Source organism: Carica papaya, chromosome 4 (assembly GCF_054855325.1).
Source record: "Carica papaya isolate Zhongbai chromosome 4, ASM5485532v1, whole genome shotgun sequence".
Classification (NCBI taxonomy): Eukaryota; Viridiplantae; Streptophyta; class Magnoliopsida; order Brassicales; family Caricaceae; genus Carica; species Carica papaya.
Window position 1 is genome coordinate 24,844,513 of NC_142312.1, and position 18,815 is coordinate 24,863,327.

The following is an 18,815-nucleotide window of genomic DNA, read 5'->3' on the forward strand; positions in this document are numbered from 1 at the left end:
TCACTTCAAAAACAATTCCTAAATATTTTATCTTTTTTTTTCTTTGTTCCTTTTTTCAAGGAAAAAAAAAAAAAAAACAGAAATCAACCCGATAGTCAATTGAGACCGGAGTTGCCCATTAACGGCCCATTGCATTACAAATGGGCCTATTTCTCTTAGCCCATAGATTATAAGCCCAAGTAAGTACAAACACGTGCTATTCACGCGCGATTTTGGCCTCTCCTATAATTGCACCTCCTCCAGTAACCATGTGTTAAATAATAGGCATCGGCTAGCTGCTCTTTTGCTCTCTCCTTTCCTCTCCAACAAGAAAGAACCCTTGCGCTGAAGTTCAATCTTCCTCTCTCCATTTCACTCATTTTCATCGAATCAAATCGAACGCAGTAGGGAGAAATGGGGCGGGACATAGAAGATGAGGTCAAGGACGAGAAGAATCCACGTCCTCTCGACGAAGATGACATCGCTCTTCTCAAAACATATGTAAGCTCTACTAACTCATCAAAAACCCTAGAAACTCCCTGCTTTTTTGCTTATCTTAGATTTGCATCCAGTCAATCTTCAATTATCTTAGTGATTTTAGTTTTATCTTTTTTGTTTTTCACTTTGGATTTTGTGTTTGGTGGAATCTTGTGCAGTTTGCTTGTGCCGCCTCTCTAGCATTTAACCTTAGTTGTTTCTCTACGTTCGTTATGCTTCATTTGCGTTTATGGCATACGATATTTTGCGTTTTCATGGTCGAAATTTTAACTAAAGTAAATTGACCAGAATAGCAGGTTGGCGTGGTAGAGACCTAGGTTTTAGGGATTTCAAGTGTATATAAATGACTACTAAGGTGAGCTAGTACAAATCAATAAGTTCATGTCTGTAAAACTGTGTTGGGTTACGGGGAAATAAAGTCAGCTCCTTTTTTTTTTTTTCCTGAGCTTTTCTGTGATAGGCGGACAATCTTGGGCACTTCGATCTATATGCTGATTGGGGTGGGCTTAGATGTATCTCTCAAATTACATGTGCCTTACGTTTGCTTGGAGATATAGTGCCCTTGTTTATGTCATTGCAAATTAGAGACATTAACCAGAAATGCAAAAATGAAATAGAGATATTTGAAAAAAATTCCACTTATATTTCATTATCCTCTGTGTCATGCATCATTTAACACATAAGAGAGATTACTTGAGAATGCAAAAAGAAACTTTGTACAGGAAATGGAATTGCCAACTTATTATTATGACTTTTTTCTTTGGAAATTTTAGTTATAAGAAACTAACTGGATTCTCAGAATTCTTTTTTAATGCAATGAAGCAAAAGATAAATCAACTGATGTTTAGGACCATTCCAGTCATCTATTACATAGGATAAATCACCTGTTGTTTCTTGAAATAGGGTTGATTGTTTAATTTGGGTTGATAAATTTTGACACAGGCACTGGTAAGTTCTCTCCAGGTATACCTTTGTTGTGGTTTGATTGACCATCTCTTCTTTTGATTAACAGGGTTAATATATCTTTGCTCCTGTCAATACTATTTCCTTAAAAATGTTTATGTTACCATTTTAGCTAAGCTTGTAAGGTTTCTGCAGGGCTTAGGACCTTATTCTGCTAGTATAAAAAAAGTGGAGAAGGAAATTAAAGAAATGGCCAAGAAGGTCAATGATTTATGTGGTACGCTTCTCTTTTCATCAGTGTTGGGTTCTGTCAGTTCAATTTATTTCTGCATGATTAAATAGTTGTGATATTTAAATTCTGAATTCCTATAATGGCTTGGCAACTTTGAATTTTAAAATAGGTATTAAGGAATCTGACACTGGATTGGCGGCACCCAGCCAGTGGGACCTTGTCTCTGATAAACAAATGATGCAGGAAGAACAACCTCTTCAGGTATTGTCTCTTTGAAGTGGATATCACAAAAATGCTTTCATCTGATATAAGTTTCTAATTACTGGCTGTTTTCCTGACCAGGTCGCAAGGTGCACAAAGATAATCAATCCAAACACAGAAGACGCTAAATATGTAATTAATGTTAAGCAAATTGCAAAGGTATAATTAACTTACGAAAACTTTTTTTTTAAGTTGTGAGTACAGTTCTGGAACAAATATGAGAGTTTCATAAAAGTGGCTTCTAGGAGCTTTCAGTGGTTACCATGTATGAGATGCTGGCCAACCTACCGTTCATCTTTTATTGATAAATTTTTGGCAAATCAGAACTAATCTTATTTTGCCTTTTACTTTCTCAACTGCAGTTTGTTGTTGGATTGGGTGACAAAGTTTCCCCTACTGATATAGAAGAAGGCATGCGAGTTGGGTATATTTTCTGTTTGTTAAATTCTTCTCTTGATTCTTATGAGTGAGCATCTTTTTTCCCACATTTCTCATAATATATATTTTGGCAAAACAAGTGAAGTTGCTTTTCCTTCCCTTCTATTTGAAATTGATTTGTGATTTCTATTCTAGGTTATATTGTGATCCTCAACAATGAAGCAGGAGACTTTATGTTGCTTTTAGTTGTTTGCTACTTGCAATGCTTCTGTGTTGATATTTTAAAGATCTATATTTCTTTTGTGTCATGTGCTTAGTTATGTGCCTGAACTGATACTCTCAAGGGGTGTTTGGGGAAACCAGAGGATAGCTGTTGCTTCTAGAAGGAGACTCTCTTTCTTAATGGATTCATTATTATCGTAATGATATGTTAGATTTTAGGAAGAACTTGTTTCCATGATTAAAAAAGTTTTGGAAATTGGTTCATGTTCGGAAATTTTCAATTGTTCACTGAATATATTGTTTAGTTGAGAATCAAGGTGAATTGGTTGCCACGTAAAAACACATCACTTTTCTGCTATATTTACTTATTTATTTGCTAGAGGGCAGAAAGGCACAAAGCCAAGTACAATGCCTTATCTACAGAATCATTTGGAATTGTTACTTGTATATTATCTATTCTTCATAATCTTTTTTTCCTTTTCTGTGCAATTCCTCTTTTTGTGAGGTCAGGCCTTGTTCTGAAGTTTACTGCATATAGAAGTCTATCCCTTTAATTTACCATTGTTCTCTTATGCAGGGTTGATCGAAATAAATATCAAATACAGATTCCTTTGCCTCCCAAAATTGATCCAAGTGTGACCATGATGACAGTGGAAGAGAAACCGGATGTTACATATAATGATGTTGGTGGATGTAAGGAGCAGATTGAAAAGATGCGAGAAGTATGTATAATTCCTCAACCCAACAATTCTCTTTGAATACAAACCTCCTAATCAGCCAGCCCCTTGAAGTATCTTTTTTATATTACCAACAGCAAATTTTTTTCATTAGTTAACAAATTAGGTCATATCATCTGGAAATTGGATTTGTTGCCTGGATACTTCAGATGCATGTCATTATATATTTTCTCTTTCTAGGTTGTTGAGCTGCCCATGCTTCACCCTGAGAAATTTGTAAAGCTCGGGATTGATCCTCCCAAAGGAGTTCTTTGCTATGGTCCCCCTGGAACTGGAAAAACCCTTTTAGCTAGAGCTGTGGCTAATAGGACAGATGCTTGTTTTATTCGTGTTATTGGGAGTGAGCTTGTTCAGAAATACGTTGGTGAGGGAGCTCGGATGGTCCGTGAACTGTTCCAGGTCAGTTTTGGTGGCTATTTTTGTTCTCGACGTAGTTATCTTTTGTGGTATGGTGGTGAAGATATCTGATTAGAGCATTTCTGTTGCAGATGGCACGGTCAAAAAAGGCTTGTATAGTCTTTTTTGATGAAGTTGATGCCATTGGAGGTGCACGCTTTGATGATGGTGTGGGTGGTGATAATGAGGTTCAGCGTACAATGCTTGAAATTGTGAATCAACTTGATGGGTTTGATGCCCGTGGGAACATCAAAGTGCTCATGGCAACAAATAGGTTAGTTCTCTGGCATTTCGATCCTTCCTGCACTGTTGATCATATTTGAGGCATTATGCTGTTACTATTTCTTCTTTTGCTTCTAAACATGTATGCTATACCTATAGAATGGTTCTTTCAGCATGTCATTCTTGTATTGAGTTTTCTGGTTATCATATTTGAGGCATTATGCTCTGACCATTTCTTCTTTTTCTTTTATACATGTATGCTATGGATAGTTCTTTCAGCATGTCCGTGTTTTGTTGTGTTGTGTTTTTTGTTTATCATATTTGAGGCATTATGCTCTAACTAATTCTTCTTTTCCTTCCATGCACATATGCTATGCGTGTAGGATGGTTCTCTCTCAGCATGTCCATAATGTCTTGTGTTGTGTTTTTTGGTATAAATTTTCAGGCCCGACACGCTTGATCCTGCCCTTCTACGGCCTGGGCGATTGGATCGTAAGGTGGAGTTTGGTCTTCCTGATTTGGAGAGTAGGACACAAATTTTTAAGATACATACACGAACAATGAACTGTGAAAGGGATATCCGTTTTGAACTCCTTGCTCGGCTTTGTCCAAATTCCACTGGTAAAGATGCCTTTTTCTAGATTTATACTTCATGCACTGCTGAAATTTAAACGGCTTGACCATTCTTATGAATATATTTTTCCAGGAGCTGATATAAGGAGTGTCTGCACGGAAGCTGGAATGTTTGCCATTCGAGCACGAAGAAAAACAGTGACAGAGAAAGATTTCCTGGATGCTGTGAATAAGGTCATAAAAGGATATCAAAAGTTCAGTGCAACACCAAAATATATGGTCTACAACTGAGTTAGGGTCAGAACCATTTTGAATATGTCTACCCTATGGATGCTCTGGGGCCTTTTTTAGCTGCTATGTGTTGTTTTAAAATTATATGCTGAGAACGTTCATGCTTTGCACAATTTGCACGCTACTTTTGTCCATTGGCGGTTATATCATGAAACTTTTTACCAATCTCGTGAAAAAGTTGGAACTTCATCGATATTCTTTGCTTGGCGTATCTATGTACCATTGTAGATCTTACAGTTGTGAAGATAATTCTTCTGCATGGTTCATTTTTCACTTGTTACACAGTTTTTAGATTTGAGTTTAACGTTTTTACATTTCTAGTATTAACCCCTTGCTTTTAACAGTGTTCATGTTATGTGTGAAATAATAACTTGAGGCTATGTTTGGAATGAGGTCAGATTGCTCTTTTTTTCAATATATATATATATATATATATATGTAATAAGTAAAAATTCCATTGACTGTCTAGCCGTATGAGGTAGGAAACTCTCAAGTACGGTTTTAAGGGAAGGAATTGACCCGCCTATTCCTACTGGGGAGAACAGGCCATTCGACAGGGAGATTCTGAAATTGCAGAGGCTTGGTTTGCTCAAGCCGCCGAGTATTGGAAACAGGTTATAGCACTTACTCCTGGTTGAAGATCACGAGATGTTTTGAATAAGAACTTCCTGTTTATTTTTATGTTTTTGAATGATATATATTTGATTTGTTATAATTAAAATTAAATTAATTGTTTGTTGGCCCCATCAATCAAATAAAACCAGATTATTTTTAGAGGAAAAACTAATCAAAGAATTTCATTATATCCCTTTCTAAGATCGTTCTTTCTCATCTGGCATTTTGTAGGGATAAGTAATTCAGAAATACGAGAATCTATTTATTTTTCTTGTGGGTCTCTCTTTAGCTCTGTCTTTTATTCCTAAGAGATTTTTCTCCACTAGCAGGTTTTTTTCGGAAAACTCCATTTATTCTTGTGTGGATGGTAGGCAGACTTATATTTTTTAGTTTCAATAAGATTTCTTACGAGCGTTCTTTCTATTTACTATTATCTAAAAATAATTAAGTTATTTACATTAATTGCTACATCATCAATCTTACTGATTAGTGTACCCGTTGTATTTGCTTCTCCCGATGGTTGGCTAAGTAACAAAAATGTTATATTTTCTGATACATCATTATGGATTGAATTATTCTTTTTGGTAGGTATCCATAATTCTCTTATCTTTTGAATCCATTTGTTCCAGATCCAAAAACAAATTACTCCTTCCGCGAATTTTTTTTTTTTTGTTTTCTTCTTTATTTGCATTTTATTTTGAACTTATATTAAATTTGAATGTCTCACAATACTTATAGAGTAAAAATTTATTCTAAACATAGGATGAGTGGTTTGTTCTAAAGATTAAGTTTATATTGTAATTTTAATACTTAAATTTCTTAACTTCTTATTCTATTGTTTATATTTTAACATAATTTCTACACAAGGTAAAAATAGAAATTGTTGATATGTTTTTCATCAATGATGTCTGGCCAATGGTTATCTCTGTTATCTTCCTCTTTAGGAAGTCATTTTTTATTATCAACATGCAGTTCTATGCATATCACTTAAGTTGAGGTACTTTCCCCAAAGACTCCAGCTTTTGAGAGGTATGGAGGGGAGAGGATAAGGAAGACAGATATGGCTTACCTTATTGGTGAAGTATTCTGATATCTAAAACGTAACATTAGAAACATATTCCAATAATACATTACAAATTAGATACTTAAAATGTTAATTTTACAAATCTAAAAACCAAAACATTTATTAAGTAGAACACCCAGATGATAGATAATATGTTGTTAGTTCAAACTACGGGAAATTTGGGATTGAATAAAATATTTATTGTTGAAAGAAGCAAATATAAAGGGACAACCAACGAAAAAAGGACGGCCATGTTACAATGGGAAGCTTGGTTTTTGTCCAATTCATTTTTCAGAAGCTCGAAGCTAGACTACGTTGGAATATTACAGGGTGCAGACCTCACTTCAAACTCAACTTGGGTTTTCTGTGTACAGTATACTCAGCAGTATTACAATCCTTTAAAGGGAAAAAAGAAGGGCATCTAAATGTTCATCCAACCAAGAAATCTCAGTGCTACAATCCATCACATGTAATCGTTTGTACCCAGGTCGTCACCTCGTGATGCGCCTTGGTCAACTCCTATAGTCCTTTTGCTCATGTTTGCTCGCTGCACTAACCGTACCAATGCTTGAACAACTTCTGACATAGGTGGTCGGAACTCGGGTTCCGGCTGTTCCACAACAATCACCATAAAGGATCAGGACATTACAACAAACACCAGTAAATGATTCCATTGGCATTTTGCTTTGGAAAGAGGACATGACAAAAAGAATGAAGTTTTAAGTTATGAAATCTCATTTCATGATCAGGACATTACAACAAACACCAGGAAAACGACTCCATTAGCATTTTGCTTTAGAAAGAAAACACGGCAAAAAGAAATAAGCTTTTGAGTTCTGGAATCCCATTTCCACAAAGTAGCCATAAAAGCTGTGATGTTACCTGGACACAAAGGGCAATCACATCAGCAAATCGGGAGAGAGATTTAACTGGATAGAGTCCTTTAAGAGCCGGATCAACCATTTTAGCTAGAGCATCAATGTCGTGGAGCTGAGGTGTTGCCCATCGAACCAAAGATTGCTCAGACCTTGATCTTGAGCTATAGAAGTACATAAACATTACAAGTTGTTAACTAACTAACTATTAACCAGGTATTCGTCAAACTGTTGGAGATAGCAACATCTCAAGGACATTGTAGTATTGTTGGTGTGTTTGCATTTACCTATCAAATGGCTTCCGTCCGGTTAAAAGTTCCAGCATAACAACTCCAAAACTGTAAACGTCACTTTTTAGAGTGTATTGACCAGACATGGCAACCTCAGGTGCACTATATCCAGACCCTTCATCGTTTTGGTTCAATACCTTCATATTTTACACGAAAAAAAAAGTTCAATTCCAGCACATATGAACAAAAGATAATCATGGTTCATGCAATTCAGTCCATATGCAGAACTGTTGTTGTTCATAGTTGAGATGCACGGAATTACAATCACAATTGAATTCTCACAAGTCATACAAAGTGGGTGTTTCTACCACATTCTGAAGTTCAGAAGCCACGTGCGTTAGTATGGATTTGCATCAAGATGGATAACCATAGAACGCAAAGAATAAATATAATATTGCATTTGAAAAATTAGAACAAATGAGATTAAAAGCATAACTATGTCATGCTAGTGTAAAACATAATATAAATGGAAATGAATTTTTTCTATGAATAAAACATCGATGCCATTTTTATTTTTGTTTTGAGTTTCTATCATCTATATGCATAAATGTTTTATATACAAAAATATGTATAGTTTTTCGAAAATGGAAACAAAATTTAGAAAATGAGAATGAAAATATGGCATAAGTTTGAAAATAGCTTTTTCATTCTTTTCAAACTCAACCCATATTTTGTCTATCCATTTCCGAAACCTGATTTCATTTTCAACAATTATACATGTTTTTACATGCAAACATACACAAATTGAAAAGAACAAAAGTTCACCAACACAAAATGTTCTCTGACTACAACTAAATAGAGCCCCAAGAATCTCAAAATTCACCTTATCTGCATTTGGGGAAAAGCTTGCAATGCCAGAGTCTGATAGATGAGGATTGAGCTCAGAATCTAGTAAAATGTTGGCTGATTTCATATTTTTGTGAATAATGGATGGTGAGCAGACTTCATGCAGGTACCTGTATGATCCTTGTATCAGTTCCTCAAAGCCACTCAGAAAATATCCTAGAGATAAAAAGAATATTGTTCTACAAATAACTTGCTTTGCAGGTCACAAGACTGCTACACAAAGATAAGGAAAAAAAAAACAAAAAGAAAATGTCTAATTTGGCAAATATTTACTATTTACTTACTCTAATGCACGAGCAGTTCCAAGAGCAATTTTAACGCGTGAATTCCATATCAATGGTTTGCTATACTCATCTGACAGATGCAGGAAGTCATGCAATGAGCCATTTTTATGGAACTCATAGATTAGCAGGTGCTGTCCATGCTCTGAACAATAACCAACCAACTCTGTTACATTTGGATGATGCAACCGGGAGATACTTGACACTATCTCCGTAAATTCTTCTGACATTTCACCAGGAAGTGCTGATGAGTCAATTTTCTTCACGGCAAGCACCTATGATATTTTCAAGGCACATGAAGATAAACGAGAGCAGTCTAAGCACTAAAGCTCCAATTCTAGTTATAGAAATTAATAGGTAAGAAAACAAAAATACCTTCCCATCATCAAATTGAGCCCGATAAACACGTCCAAAAGACCCCTCACCAAGAAGATTTTCAACACTGAAACTGCCAGTAGCCATCTGTAAGTCTGCTATTGAAAATGATGTCACATTTGCAGGAACTGTGGCAACTTTCTTTACAACAGAAAGCTTCTTTGGGAAATCATCTTCATCAAATGATTTGTTACGGTCAGCAGGAGGAGGTCGAAGGTTTATTGCAGGAACTGAATCAAATGTCTTGGTCTCAAATGCAGAGGAAGTCTGTATAGATTTATTCTCTGTAATAAGATAAGAAGTAAAAACTTGAATGAAGGCGATCAAAGCACAATAATTTATGGCAAAAAGGAACTAAAAATGTTAGCCACTGGCTCTGAGAATGAACAACACATCGAATGTGTAAAACAGCCTATACCCTTGACCTATGTAGTAGTTAAACACAAATATAATATCTCAAGTTTTATTCTATATATGTGCCAGCATTGATTCCATGTGCTTGGGCATGGGCCAAGACCAGAACCATGTAAATAATTTTTTTCAGCAACTCGGATGGTTGAGCAATCACTTGGTATTTCATTTGAAACTCCAATCAGCAAATTGATTCTAAATTCAATTTCTTTAATTTGAAAAATCAATTTAGTAATGAATGAATAAGATCAAATCCAAATTTTGCAGCGATTCATCTTGATAGAACAACAAAAACCATTTTTTTTTAAATAACATAAACTATAATTCCCACTGCCAATTTTTGCAGTTATGATGGTCAACTTGATGAAAGTAGCAGATATAAAAAGCTGTTACCTTGCACTTCACTTGAAGCTAGAGGAGCAAAAGGCTGATTATCAAGCTTTTCAATATCAGAGGTTGACCTCCTCGATCTTCTCTTCTTCACCAGGAAGAATGCCACTACAGCCCCAACAACTAAGATGGATATCAGTATTCCTGCTATTGCACCACCACCTATTCCTGATTTTCCGCCTCCACCAGAGTCACCACTGGATGGAGTATTGTTGCCTCCAGATTTGTGATTCCGGTTAGTTCTGCTTGCTGGAGGTGTACCAGGCGGAGGTGGGGGTGCAGGCCCTGAGTTCCATGAATTACCATCTTTTCTGGTATCAAGATTATTCATATTAAAATTTTATAAAATTTGTTACGGAAAGAATAACAACCATAACAATTAAAAGCACAGTCTGAAATGCTCACTGTAAATTAATATTTTTCAACTGTTCAGGAACCCATCCAGTGAAACGGTTATTTGCAATATTCCTAAGCACAAAGATGCAAATGTTATAAGGATCATTTACAAGTCATTTATGAGCATGAAAGATAAAATTATGGCTGAATGGTAACAAATACACCAGCTACCCACAAATTATTAAGAGGAAGATTGGCTAGGACATTGATCGTTCCTGTGAACTGGTTGTTCTGCACATACCTGAACAAGAATAAGTTAGATGGAAAATAATAAGAATATAAACTGAATAGGTGAGCCACAAGAAGCAATTTTTCAGTGCTTACATTGAGGTCATACTTGAAAGGGAACTGAAGCTCTGAGGGAGGTTACCCGTCAGAGAATTAAAAGAGAGATCCCTGAAGCAAACAAAATAATTCTTCCTTATCACTTCAATTAAATCAACTAGAAATAGTTCTTATAGACAATTTTTTAGTATTATATCTCACAATACCGTAAAAGTAGCATACTAGCCAATGAAAGCATCTAAAGTAAGTTGCATTTCCTGCTTTAATTCATATCTCTTTGTCCAAAACACAAATCCAAATAGCAGTTAGGAGCTTTTATTTCTTACATTGTATAAAAGACTGTTATTAACCATATATAGCAACGATAAACCAAACTGTTTCATGAGCTCTTCAGCTGATTGAAAAAAAAAAGCCTACAATAAATGTACTCTTTTATCTATGGGAATTTTTGAGAAGATCTTACAATGAGGTGAGCGAAGTGAGCTGTCCAAACATGTCGCTAAGAGGGCCTTGTAGCTGATTGTGACCAATGTTTCTGAACTCCAAAAAGGAAGGGGATAAAGTGTTACATTGAACTTTCAGAAGTGGCATATGAATTATGAACAAGTAGAAGAGTTCTCACAGGTATTTAAGGGAAGACATCTGAGAAATGGACCATGGAAGACCTCCAGTGAACTGATTATTAGCAAGGTTCCTGCAAACCAAAAATTGTTAATGTATATCATCATAAACTCAGAAATGGAAAAACAAACAAGGGAACAAGAAAGGAAAACATACAATCTCTGGGCATTTGGAGGAAGTTGATAAGGTATATCACCTCCCAAATTATTACTGCTTACATCTCTGCATATTTCACCAAGGACCAGTGTAATTACACTCACTTATATCTATATAATACATATGAACAGATCATTTAAGGACAATGGATCTTACAGCTCAGTTAAAGACTTCATATCTGCTAGCTGGAAACCCACTGATCCAGAAAGTCCAAGGCCAGATATTTTACTGGTAGAAGAGAAAACAAATTCCAACTATTAATACTCAATAAAAAATAGAGATGCTCAAAGGGAGGAGGTGGATCTGGCATAAGATATTACATTTCTGTGACTTTCGAGCCTGAACAAGTGACACCTTTCCAAGACTGTCCACATGGGTCGCCACCACTTGAGCTCCATTGTGATAGCTGCGGGGGTGAACCTAATCCGCTATACATAGCATTTAAAGCAGAAACTGCACATGGCATTCAGCACTAGTGGGTTTAATTAAGTCGAATAACAAGGAAAAATTCCAAGCAAATTAAAAAATTAATTCAAGGCTTCCTCCAACTTTTGCGATATAAATGCAAACTTAACTCTTATCAATTAAAACTTGTTCGTTTAACATGTACAATGCAGACACATTTTTCCTTGCTTTGCTTTGGGTTAAATTCTACAGTTGTTTGAAGGGATACCTTTATCTATTCTGCAAAGAAATTGAATCTCTATTTTTTCGTGAGGATTTTTACTTTATTTTCTGTACTTTTCTTGGTTGTCGGTTTTTCATTGGAGAATGCCCTATTCTCTCCTCTGTTGGATGTTCTCTTTCTCTTCTTTCATCAAAGCAAACTTGTATGATGTGGTTTAATCTGATATCTACAACCTCATCAATCAACCCTGGAGTTCCAGAAGTTATTGCCAGCTTTTCCTCCCCTTGATTCTCTAAATGCCAAGACTGACATGTTTGCCGTACATACTACTTTATGTTACCCTTCTTCTAAAACCAGTGGAAGAAGACAAACTATTATCACTTATGGAATGCTGGCGTTGGCAACAGACACTAGAGACAATCATGTTCAAGAGGATGGCAACTCAGTCCACAGCAAAACTTAACTGATTTTATAGTATGTCAGTTTTGTGAACCATACGTGAGCTTTTAATTTTTTAGTGGAAGCTTGAATGGCCAAGGAAAAGTCAAAACAAGAGTAGCAAAAGCATATATAATATTGAAGGCTTGAAAAATGGAATGCACAAGTAGGTAGTACTGCAAGGAATCTTTTAACCAAAACAGCACGAGCACAACTAAATACTCGGTGTTTCTGAAGACTATTACTACAACAGGAGATACATGACACAGGAAGAAGTCATTCAACCAAGTTTGGGGCGTTAAACTGTTTTTTTCTCTGCATCTGTTTTGCTGCCTTTTCTTTAAGGATTAATCATGTCGAAAACACCAATCTGTTTTTTTTTTTTTTTGTTTCTAAATGACCAAAATCAATGATCTCAAATTCTTTAAACCCCATCTTTTGCTTCCAAGTTCAAAAATTCAACTCAACAAAACTGAAACGAAGTCTAACACCTGAAAAATACATGAAAAGAGACTTGAAATGAAAACTAATGATGAGCCATGGATAAACGTTTAAGCATCAAAGCTTTCATGGGGGGTAAAAAGTGAAAGCTAGAAGATGAGCAATTCAATTATCACAGCCTGTCTCTCTCACAAGTAAAGCATTGTCATAATCCGCACCAGCTGGGAGTGGATTCAGCCATAATTCTCGTAATTGGACCTTGGCCGCACTACTAGAAAAGATAACACCGCCAATTTCAACTTATAAATCCTCTAGCAAAGCTGACAGAATAGGATAATCACTGTAAAAAACTCAAAAAAACTATTAAAAAGTGGGAATTTCATTGAAGTATCAATCTAGTTGCGGCTGCTAGTCAAATCCCGGAGAGGAAGACGGCTTTCATTTCCTAAATCAATGGCATTCAGCTGAGACCTTACATCACCTACTCCAAACTAGATATTCGCTTTAACAGATAACCCCATCACCGAACTGGGATAAAGATTCAAACTTCAATCGTAAAGAACTGATCTACATAACTACAACCAATACCCATTTTTAAAGGCAGTATATTTATCCATTTCAGTAGATAAAAATCAGCAATGAAAAGTAGAATCTGCATATTCTGCAGTGAGTGCTGAGTCACGAGTCACAGATAAGAAGCAGGACCAGACCCAAAAAGTAGCAAAAGCAAAAGACGAATGAAGATTTGGGGAAAAAGATTTTAACACATGCAAATCCATTTTGCAAAGAAAAGATTTGGGAGAAAAAGAACTAACCATCTGATGGATCTGTGGCACCATTGACACAGCTCGGTTTCCACCCTGAAATGGAGAGCGTGAGCAGCAAGACCACCCCCACCATCCAGTTCTCCACCATTTCTCTCTGCTACTAGAGACCCAGAAATCTCAACTCAAAAAACCCAGAAATCAGAAAATGGGTCTACTTTTAATCTCTCTTTCTTGGATTTTTTTTTTTTTATTTTTTATTTGTAGAATATATATTATTGAAGACAGATTTTATACTCGTTTAGCCACACCAGGCAAAAGCTGGCAGGCACGACTTGCCAGAAGAATCCAAAGCCACATTAGAAAAAAAAGAAAAAAAAAAAAATTGATCCCCCTCCACCCCTTATTCTTTTTTTTAAAAAATAAAAAAATAAAAAAAGAAAAATCTTAATCACATTTTGGCTTCCATTTTTGTAAAATAAATTTCCATCATTTACTACCCTTTTCTCCTTTTATTTTCTATGTTGCTCGTTGGAAAGAGAAAATACGTTTTTGATTAGGTGGGTACTGGCCCCCTCTCCAAAACTTGCCATATTGTCATCTTCTTAAAAAAAAATTATAAAAATAAAAATATTTCTCTGTATATACATACATACATATATATACATATTTCCTTTTTCAGAAGGTTCACACGCTTTTGCATCTGTTCACTTGAATTTAGTTGAGGATTACGAATAGTATTTTTATAAAGGAGGGGGGGGGGTGTTGTGTTAGAGAGTAGTAGCTTTCATGATCTAACATTACTTTGAAGATTTGATTGATTGCTTCTTAATCTCATCATTACTTTGAAGAATCAATTAGTCAAAACTTTAACCCCATAAATCCCGCAAATGTAAACAAATCTTTTGTGTTTATGAAAGCCGGTGAGATTTGTAAGTAGTAATTATGAACTTCTGTTAATTACATTATTTACGGTAGGCGTAATTGTTCTTCATAGCTAATAATTGATTATTTTTTATAAACTAGTTTCATTTATTAATGTATAGATAAAATTATGATGATTTATTTATATTAATTTTAATAAATTTATTATATTCTAAAAAAATAATTATTTTATATTTATTAATTAAGTAATAACAGGTGACAAAAATTCATTTTCATTCTACTAATTTTTAAATAATATGAATAATTTTAAAAATATTTTGTGTTTGATTAAATGGCAATTGTGTGTGTGTGTATATATATATATATATATATAATTTAAGAGATGACAAGTGTTTAAAAGGGGAGAACATGTGTCAAGGGATACACCCATATGGAAGTGACAATGACACATAAAAGAACATTAAAAAAAATAAAAAATGTGGAGGTTATTTAATAGTAGTACAATCTAAGAATAAATAAATTAAAAATATAAGAAATAAAATAAAATAGGTAGGAGAAATGGGGCTTTCAGAAAAATGCTCAAATGGGTGGTTGCCAGTTGGCATGCCACGTGGCGCTTAATTGTCAGACGAGTTTTGTCCGTTACACATATTCCCCTCCACGTCCGCAAGTCAAGTCGGTGGCCTTTTTATTTGCTAATTCATTAATTATTATTTCCTTTGACCCATTAAAGATTTAAGTTTGTTTTCTCATCCGCGGTTATTTTATTAGTTGGAAAATTTTATTTAGAAATATAATAAATTTGTTAATTCAATTAAATCATTTAATTTTATTAAAATATTAATAAATTAAATTTTTTATTTAATTAAATCAAACATTATAATTGACAATGTAAAACATATCCAACAAATTAATAAATTCTATGATTCACTTGTAATTGAAAGTCTAAAAATATATGTTAATCTATTTAGTTTTGAGTAGATAAAGAATGAGTTTTTACAGCATTATATTATGTAAATTTGATAGCAGATTGTAGGTTGTATGGTAAATTATTAAATTAATGATAATTTTTGTTGATTTATAATATTTTTTTTTTATGTTAATTTTTAATTAAAAATAAATAAAATCATGACTTTAAAATAGTTTTTATTAATTAATTAAATTAATAATAATAATAATAACAAACTACTCGATCTTTGTCTTTTATATATATATATATATATATATATATATATGTTTCCACCGTTAAAGGGAAGTTACAATTTGCAAAAGGAAAGCAAATGAATAAAGGGTAGTTGGCTTCTTCTTGCAAATGAAGAAAACAGAAACCCTATTTTAAAGTTTTGGAAGACTATCCCTAACAGTATGCATATAAATACATTTAAAAAATTACAATATTTTTTAACCCTAAAACAAAATAAAAAATGTAATACCCAATTAATTTTGATGTATTTAAAATTAAATTATAAATATAATTTTTTAATTTTAATTTAATATAAAAATGAAGAAAAATAGGTGAATAATGAAATTGAAAATAATTTTGGAAGAAATTGGTGAAAATTTAGGTTCTAACAGTATTTTTGAAAGAAAAATCGGAACCTGGGGGTTAAAATATAATTTTAAAAAGTTGTACCACGTAGGACACCCAGTCAGCAGCTCCGACGAACCGGAGCTTGCCACGTGGCAAGGGGACGCTGATGTGGTGCCATGCAAGAGGCCATGCTGGCGATCCGCGTGCCCACGATTAGATGGTTCATATTCGCTCTCACACGCACGGATGACCCAGATGCGATCCCTCTCCAGACGCAATCAAAGGTCAGATTTAAACGCAATTAACGGTTCAGATCAACTTCCTATTTAAACGCGATCGAACAGTCCAGATCAGATCACGATGAATGGTCTAGATTCACTCCCTTGATTAATCGTGATCGAACGGTTTAAATCAAACGCGATGGATGATCCAGATTAAAAGGTGACGGATATAAATAACCTTATTCACACCAAATCCTAACCCCAGCCACCAGACCCCCCACCGGAGAAGAAGACCCAGCCGCCGGAAAGGAAGCCTCTGCCACCCACCACTGAGCCTGAGCCACTTCCGACTGCCAAAAGAGGTAAAAATTTTCTCATTTGTTCGAAATTCAATTTTAAACAGCCCCATGGCCAAATCAGAGCAAAAAAATCGGTTGATTGCCTGAAAACTGCAGGTAAAGCCCCGACGACGTCGCTATGAGAAATTACTAAAACGCTTCCGATGAGGCCCTTCCCGATTCCTGTTCTACGTAATTCTTCTATCATTGTAATCATCGTTTCCTTCTCTACAGGTTGATCGAAGTAAAACACTCAAATGCAAATGTGAGCCAACGGAGCAGCTGCACTGGAGGACCCCGTCACTGGTGAGTTTCAGTTTTTTTGACTATTTCGGCTAACCGATGCCCCTTAATGTATTTTCTCACAAGAATTGATACAAAATCGGCCGAAAGCGACCGAAAATAGTTGACTTGAGGCAAACTGCCGCTGCGGGAGGTGGTGCCATCGCCGAAGCACGGCGAAGCCGCCATACCGAAATTTCAAAATTGGCCAAAAAGGGGTCCTAACACTGATTTTTTATTTTTTGGGATATTTTTAGGTACTTGTAGCGTGTTTTAATCCCCGAAGAAAAATTTATGGAACCCGGAGACCGCCAGTATGTGCAGTCAGCAAGTTTAGCATTTCGGGCATCAATTTGAGTAAGAATCTCTCACCTTATTCTCTATTATAAAATTGAAGTCTAATTAACAGTAATACAGTATTCTCTGCAATTTAGAAAATATCCATAATGGAACCATAACTGAAAATTATTTTCTGTTGATTTATTTTACAGGTTGAATGCATGATAATATCTGATTGATCAATTTTATAGTTTTGAATGCATGTATTATTTGCATTATGTAACTATGGTTAAATTGAGAAGCTGGGATGTGATCGTATTCCCTGATGCATGTTTTGTTTTTTTATGTGATCACGGTTGAATTGAGAAACTGGAGATTAAAGGTAAATGAAAAATTGTGTGATTAAGTGAATGGACGAAACAACAGCTTTACTGGATATTATGAGAGATGATGTACGGACCGGGTACATAGAAAATTCTATCGTGAATGTTGTCTCATACCGAACGGGATATTGAGATTTAGTTATTTGACACTCATATGGGACGGAGTATGAAGACGACCCATTTCATCCTCATACCGAATGGGGTATGAGAACAACCCGTTTCACCCTCATATCGGATGAGGTATCGAGATTTAGTAATTTGGTGCTCATACCGGACGGAATATGGGAACGACTCGTTAATTGAAAATGTTAAATGAAAGGGTTCACGCGTTATGGAGACATCCCTTGAACCCCCCTAGATATCAGTAAGCTGATAAAAGAGAAAATTGTTATTCTAACTGATTGCATATGAAATTATAAAATGTGTTATGTCATTACTTCTATAAGTTGTTTTCATAAATCTCGTTACGGTAAGTAGACGGTAGATGATTTTAATTATGATAAACGATTTTACTAAATTAAGATTTTTATTAGTTGTTTTTATTATTTTTACTAACTTTCATTTCTGTGTCGGTAAGTAGTGTGATGTTTTTGTTGGGTTAGTGTAACTCATTCTTTTATTAATAATTTCAAATAAAAAAAAATATGATACAAAACCCGATCTACAAGAGAATTGTAAATAGAACGTTCAATTATTTATTTTTAATTTATTTTCTTAATTATTAATTATTTTTTTATAAGAATTATTCTCGTAAATTTTATTTGATATTTTTAATTTTTGTATAAAAAAATATAAATTATAAATTATTTATATAATTTTTATATTAAATTAATAATTTATTTTTTGAAAAATTTTCAGAGCAATTACAATCAAAAAATGAGAATACCAGAAAGTCAAGGGTCAGCACTCACCGGTATCCGTGACAAATTCCAAAAGCAGAAGAACCTTGTGCTTCGCGTGCACCCGTGAAACGAATAACAATACTAATTATTAATATAAAACTTCAAGACTGAACCTACAAAAGTAGGTGCTCTGTCACCTAATCATCCTCCCCTCAGACATATATACATATATATATATATATATACACTCAGACATATATACACACACACACACACACACACGCACATACTTCAATACCCACATGCAAATTCGAAATATGTAAAATGTTTTAATTATTGGGAGCGCCATAACTCCCACCTGTTGCCTCATAATTGTGCTTCCTTTTTTTTCTAAAAACAGTTCTTCGATTTCGATTGGTCTCGGCAGAGCAAAGTCTGGATTCCTAATTTTGATTTGATTTAATAATATAAATTATAATTAGATTTA

At 34.7% G+C, this 18,815-nt stretch overlaps 2 protein-coding genes across 2 annotated transcripts; one reads left to right on the top strand and one right to left on the bottom strand.

Annotated features, from left to right (window-relative positions):
• The first annotated feature begins 258 nt into the window (after positions 1-258).
• RPT1A (regulatory particle triple-A 1A) lies at positions 259-4,857 on the top strand. The gene is made up of 10 exons (XM_022047237.2): positions 259-480; positions 1,576-1,657; positions 1,782-1,873; positions 1,955-2,032; positions 2,236-2,297; positions 3,051-3,195; positions 3,391-3,609; positions 3,699-3,880; positions 4,274-4,449; positions 4,535-4,857. The coding sequence occupies exons 1-10, from the start codon at positions 394-396 to the stop codon at positions 4,690-4,692; spliced, it is 1,281 nt and encodes a 426-aa protein (XP_021902929.1). The 5' UTR covers positions 259-393; the 3' UTR covers positions 4,693-4,857.
• Positions 4,858-6,548: 1,691 nt separating this feature from the next.
• Positions 6,549-13,832, bottom strand: SRF6 (STRUBBELIG-receptor family 6). The gene is made up of 16 exons (XM_088218367.1): positions 13,619-13,832; positions 11,617-11,749; positions 11,453-11,524; positions 11,297-11,362; positions 11,142-11,213; positions 10,983-11,054; positions 10,559-10,630; positions 10,410-10,475; positions 10,244-10,306; positions 9,842-10,149; positions 9,038-9,321; positions 8,666-8,937; positions 8,359-8,491; positions 7,533-7,672; positions 7,253-7,409; positions 6,549-6,980 (listed from the first exon to the last, which is right to left on the bottom strand). Exons 1-16 carry the CDS (start codon positions 13,716-13,718, stop codon positions 6,834-6,836), a joined length of 2,157 nt encoding a protein of 718 aa, XP_088074493.1. The 5' UTR covers positions 13,719-13,832; the 3' UTR covers positions 6,549-6,833.
• Between the last annotated feature and the right edge of the window lie 4,983 nt (positions 13,833-18,815).